The 6,703-nt window shown below is 36.5% G+C and overlaps 1 protein-coding gene across 1 annotated transcript in view; it reads left to right on the forward strand.

The window, feature by feature from the left end:
- The first annotated feature begins 630 nt into the window (after positions 1–630).
- LOC115240236 (zinc finger protein 358-like) overlaps positions 631–6,703 on the forward strand; it is a 29,637-nt gene continuing 23,564 nt past the window's right edge. The window contains exons 1-2 of the mRNA XM_029815267.1: positions 631–1,639; positions 6,312–6,410. Coding sequence (XP_029671127.1) covers positions 1,435–1,639; positions 6,312–6,410 — 304 coding nt within the window. The 5' untranslated portion in view covers positions 631–1,434. The remainder of the gene's footprint in view (positions 1,640–6,311; positions 6,411–6,703) is intronic.

Genomic DNA, 6,703 nt, shown 5'->3' on the forward strand with positions numbered 1-6,703 from the left:
GAAATCTCATCTCCCAAGAAATATCGAGGATCACCCTCGCGGCCATAAAAGCGCAACCTCTCGCTTCCCGTTGCCTAAATTTTCTAAGTTCGCTCTTTGCATCCAGCATCCACCTTTACGATGAATGTTGAGGGACGAGCGCCGTACGTGCACGTACGTTCAAGTGTGCGAGGGCAGCGCGCAAATATCAATCAGTGGAGTCAAGAGTGGAATCAGGGTGGCCGAGTGGTTCCACATAATGCTGCAACCGGAGGTGAGAGAACGTAGCGTGCAACGTGTATCTCTCGTGTTCGGTGGCCGTGCAATTCGGGTGAACGCGCGCGCGAATCCAGTAAGCGCACCTAACCGAAGATACACGCGTACGTACACACGGACGTGAAGAACCCCATCAGCAACCCCTCGCGCGGCTTCGGAGCAGCGACTCCCGGTAGCGTTCGGTAGCGTAGCTACCCCACTCGCTTTCATGGATCGACCATTTTCAGCGTGTTGGTTTGTACGTGCACCACCACAAGTACACGAGAATGATCTGGTGTGTGTGTGTGTGTTTGTATGTGGATGAGGGAGGAACTGAGAGGGCGTGCCCGGGGGCGGAGTCCGGGACCAAAATCTTGATGTGCATCGGACATTTGTGTGTGGGTGTTCTCCCTCTCCATATGGACTGTGACAATGTGTGTGTTGTTCGTGTAACTCTGTCCGTCTCTTTCCCTCTTTATATCCGCCGCTCTCGCGGCCGTCATCGCATGGGAGTCTCTCCACTATCAGACCCGTTAACAGCAGTCGGCGTCGAGGCACCCGATCTAACGGCTAACGTCTCTCACATCCCCGGGCTTCAGCCGGTGCTCCGCCGTTTTCGACCTGTCCTATCCGGCCGATGGACTGCACGGAAATCAGTGTCGCTCACAACCGGAAGCTGCGTCTTCTGTGCCAAACGTATTTACTGTCGCGAAGTCGGTAGGAGCTGTCCTACAAGGATCCATCTACGTGTTGATAAATCGCGGACGGTTTCGAGTGCCCGCGAAAGACGTAGACGAAAAAAACTCTTAGTGTTTGTGCTGAATACGTTATTATGAGATTGACGTTGATAATCCTTGGAAGTATGAAATCCGCGAACAGATAGTTCTGAGAAAGAATTTTCCTGAACGCACTTAATCGCGCGTATTGCTGTTTAAAAAGAGAATTTTCTTTTCTAAAAAATCACCGAAGAAACGGTGATAACAATTGTCATCTCTTTCTCCTGGAGAACTCTTAGAGACAGATCCGCCGACGGTTTTGAAAGGACTTTTCGATTAGTTACGTTGAAGAAATTAAACAATACTGTGTATGTTTATTTATTGCTGAGGAAACGTAAGAATCATCAGCGTGGTGGAGGAGAATGCGAATGTCGTGTGCAGTGACGCGAAAGTTATAAGAGAGTGAACGGACTCGAGGTCCAGGATGATGGAAGTGCAGCAGCAACACTCGCCTGTCGGGGTGGGTCCGCTAGACTTTTCGAGACGAGGAGTTGCCGAGGCATCGGCGTTTCGAGTTGTCAAGCCCAAGCAACCGGCTTCGTCACTAGTGCATCAACAACCGCTGCCGCCGGAAACCAACAACAATGAGAATCTTCAGGAAAACTCGCAGATACCAATCGATAGTGAAGGTAAGGTTTTTTTTGAATGATTCGTTAAGTTTAAAATATTAGCGATTGCAATAATTATGCAATTACATAAGATATTATCCTTCGTCACAATTTTAAGACTTTAATTCAAATATTTTTCTCGTGATAAAGCTTCATGGCACTCTTACAATTAGTATTTTTATAATCAAAAGACAAGAGTCGAGCAATTTTTTCATTAATTATACCGATTTTATCACGAAAGATAATTTAATGTAACAAAATGTGATACGTGATATTGATACAATATATAAAAATAATTTTAAGTTAGATAAACTATTTTAAAAAAACGCAAAAATTTTTGATATCTATTTTTACATAAATTTCTGTCAAAAAAATAAAAAAAAGAATTGACTTTTAGAATTAATTATCTATCTTTCATTCACTTACACTCGCGTACTTATAGACGGTGCATTATGGCAATTGAAAAGCCAGTGCCATCAATTATTCTAACCGGAACACCCCCGCAAACCAATCAAGCTCGGAAACGCGATACATACTGACAACATTCCCCGCGGAGGAAACCTATATTCAAAATAACCAGCCGAAATACATATCGCGCTCAAGCCTTTGACGTTTTCAACTGTCTCACTGATACCCCGGACAATCACCCTCTTCCGTGCCTATCACCCCCGCCTGTCATCATCCTATCCATTATCTGCCTATTACCCCTGCAACGTGGCGTTTACGCGGTAGCTCGCGTCGACATCTGAGCTTGTGCCACGCACCCGCGAGTGAATCGCACGCGGTTTTGGAACGAGTGGCGCACGCACGGACACACACGCGTGCAGGTGCGTACGTAGGGGCTGTCGTTGTGCACAACGTCTGTTCAACAGGTGAGAGGGGATAGTTGGTATTAGACGGCTGCCTATACCCTAATATCCCGCTACTAATCGCGGTAACAAGGCTAAACGCAATAATATTGAGCTACAAGCGTCGAGCTAAACGGTTTAAGCGATAATTGCCAGGTGATAGGCAGCACGTCGAGAGGGTTGACTGCTTCTCTTCCGACACACTTAGCACATCCATTTACTACGAAGCTTAGAAGAATGCGAGTATACCTATTTAAATATATATTTATATATTTGTTCAAAAATTATTGCTAGTTGCTTCCCTTGATTGCGCGAGAATTCAGATTTATATCTCTTATGACATTTTTAACAGAGCAATTTTAAAAAGATACAAAAGAATCAATATAAAAATATTAAATCTATGTATTTGTGTAAATTTATATATTTATTTATTGAAAAATAACATCTTTTTATATGCCAATTTTTTTAAATTCAATTTTATAATGTATATTTTTTTCAATACATTGTGTATTCTATTTATATATATCCTGTTTTATATTTTATCACACAGAAATCTTTCAGCGTAAATAGATTTTGGCTCAAGACGATTTTCTCGATTGTAAAAGATCCTCTGGATTCTTTAAATCTGCCAATCGATCCAAGCTGTTTTCGTTGGTGATTTCCGACGGCAAAGAATCACGCTGGTTTTATAAATTTATGACGGGACGATAGCGCGCGAAACAGGCTACGCAGGATAAGCGTCGCACGAGCAAACGGCCCGATATCGCCGATGCTCTCGCTGGCTGACAAACACGCGTTACCTGCATTGTGTATACACGCGTATCAATATTATTACACTCGACCACATCTTATCTCAAGCGCCTGCTATATAGGAAAATATGATTTATTTCTGATAATCCTGCGAGAATGAAATAGCCTTTGCGGCGTGAAGCATCTAATCTTTTCATGCTATCTCAGATTATCCCAGTCGGTCATATATTGCCTGGATTACGGATTTCTGTCGTTTCTTTTTTCTTTCTTTTTTTTTTTTGTCAATTCTTGGTATAACTGATCGTCATCGATCGATTGATCTTTCCGATTATCGAGAGTTACTCAAGAAAAAATGATTATTTTGCAAATATTTATTATAACTAAATACAAAAATATTTTTATATTGTGTGTGTGTGCTCTCAACTTTTATTATCAAAACATGTCTTTTTATCTTTGTATAATTAATTTTTTATCTTATTTTTATTACATTATATATTTGATGTAGAGAGAATTGTGTTATCAATTATTAATATATTTTCTAGTTCTAAAACATATAAGGCTTTTTAGCTTTAATGCTTTTAATTATATAAAATTATAATTACAACTCATATATGTTAATTTAAAGTTAGACACTTGCAATTTATATATAATCAAGATGCAAACATTCATTATTATCAAAATAAACGTTTCTGGCATAGTTATACCTTACATTAATAATTGTATTCGTCACTGGTAAAAATTTTATTCTGCATTTCACTTTCAATTAATAGATTTTTTTATATCTATTCAATAGTGAAATAAAGTAATGTTGAGTGACACATACGATATTGATATAAAAGAAGATAAATCTGATTTAGTGCGATTGAATTGAACGATTAGATAGGTTCTCGATCACGCTCATCATAAAACTCGGATTTCATATTTTATTGCACTTATGTAAAAATATGGATTATAGCATAATCATTTGTCGGTCGAGTCGTAACTTTTCTTGATTGACGTAATTAACTTCCCATTGCTATAGTTATATGTGTATGTGTAACGATTTCTTTGTTTTTATGCTCTTGTAATATCGGAAATTGCCAATTTTTTTTTTTAGTATTAAATAACGAATATATTAATATTTATATATTTTTTATCCATGTTAATAATACAAAGATAACGAATATATAAAAATTACAAACTAGATGTAATTAAAACATCGATTTTATCAACTTGTCGATTTATCAATAGATTTTATCGGTTGCAATAAATTTACATCCAATTGCGATTATTTATCAATTATCCATGAGAAAGTTACTCTCTCTATAAATGAATTATATTTATTATAAATCTTGTAATATATCAATATAATTGCGTCAATATTAATTAGATATGACGCATAGTTCTTCGCATTCCTTACGACAAGCAAAGGACGAGGATTTAGTTTGTTTGATTAATCATCAGGATGGCGAATTGGCGTGAAGTTAGAACTTTGATGCTCCACCAGAACGATCAAAGAAAGCAACCAGGATGAATGGCGAACGTTCGGGGATAGGAATGCAGGTTTCGGGGAGAAAGAGAGCGAGTAATGGCCGGGGCAAGGTTGATAAATAGAGGAGGGTTTCTCCTCCTTTCTAATAAAGACGCTCTTGTCGAGGGGTTGATCTTTCCTACGAGCTAGGAATACTAAATTTGTCAAGACTTGAGACGTCGCTACAGCGTGGTTGGCGAAGTAACGATGCATAAACGATCGGGAAAAATACGCGATTGTTTCGACATTTGAATCACCATTTTCTCATATCGGGGATTTCGCGTACCCATTGTCTCTCAGAGATATTCAACTATAATAAATCTAGACGTATAATTCGACTATACTTATATATAACATTTAAAAACTTTTTATTTTAATACAAGAGAGAAAGCGAAAATTTATCCATTTAACTTTTAAAAAATATATCTCCTTGATTGACGTAATTAACTTCCCATTGCTATAGTTATATGTGTATGTGTAACGATTTCTTTGTTTTTATGCTCTTGTAATATCGGAAATTGCCAATTTTTTTTTTTAGTATTAAATAACGAATATATTAATATTTATATATTTTTTATCCATGTTAATAATACAAAGATAACGAATATATAAAAATTACAAACTAGATGTAATTAAAACATCGATTTTATCAACTTGTCGATTTATCAATAGATTTTATCGGTTGCAATAAATTTACATCCAATTGCGATTATTTATCAATTATCCATGAGAAAGTTACTCTCTCTATAAATGAATTATATTTATTATAAATCTTGTAATATATCAATATAATTGCGTCAATATTAATTAGATATGACGCATAGTTCTTCGCATTCCTTACGACAAGCAAAGGACGAGGATTTAGTTTGTTTGATTAATCATCAGGATGGCGAATTGGCGTGAAGTTAGAACTTTGATGCTCCACCAGAACGATCAAAGAAAGCAACCAGGATGAATGGCGAACGTTCGGGGATAGGAATGCAGGTTTCGGGGAGAAAGAGAGCGAGTAATGGCCGGGGCAAGGTTGATAAATAGAGGAGGGTTTCTCCTCCTTTCTAATAAAGACGCTCTTGTCGAGGGGTTGATCTTTCCTACGAGCTAGGAATACTAAATTTGTCAAGACTTGAGACGTCGCTACAGCGTGGTTGGCGAAGTAACGATGCATAAACGATCGGGAAAAATACGCGATTGTTTCGACATTTGAATCACCATTTTCTCATATCGGGGATTTCGCGTACCCATTGTCTCTCAGAGATATTCAACTATAATAAATCTAGACGTATAATTCGACTATACTTATATATAACATTTAAAAACTTTTTATTTTAATACAAGAGAGAAAGCGAAAATTTATCCATTTAACTTTTAAAAAATATATCTAACAGAAATTTTTAATTTTTCTCTGTTATTAATAAATCTATAAAATAAAAATCAATGTTTGAATGTAATGAAAGAGAATCTTTATATTTATTTAATTAATTGTTTTAAATATAAGTAAATTTAATTAATTATTTATTTATTGTAACTATCTTAATAATATTATTAAATTGTGGCATTATTAAATTGTTGGCATTATTCCTTTCAGGAGGATGCAATGTTCGTTTAATGTTCCCTAGATTGTGGGCACCTTTCGGAAATACTACGGAGATTACGAACCTGCCACCTTTACCAAAAAGTCATTCAGGTAGGTGTTCTATGACAAGCTAATAATTTACTTTATCAACGAATTGTGTGTTAAATCGAATTAAAAATTGCGATACAGTAAAAAATTCTCGACGTTGAACTTAAATGCATCTTTGCACTTTTGATTTTTGGCACTTAATATCAGAAAAAAGAGAGTGTACTTTTCTATGTGAAATGTCTTTTAAGTAAATATGCAATATGAGAATCTTTCTAAACTATTTCTGTTTTATAAAAAATATGATATATATAAATATAATTCTTATAAAAATGATGCAGATAATTAAATCTAAAATC

This window comes from Formica exsecta, unplaced genomic scaffold (genome assembly GCF_003651465.1).
Source record: "Formica exsecta isolate Colony F162 unplaced genomic scaffold, ASM365146v1 scaffold421, whole genome shotgun sequence".
NCBI classification, from domain to species: Eukaryota; Metazoa; Arthropoda; class Insecta; order Hymenoptera; family Formicidae; genus Formica; species Formica exsecta.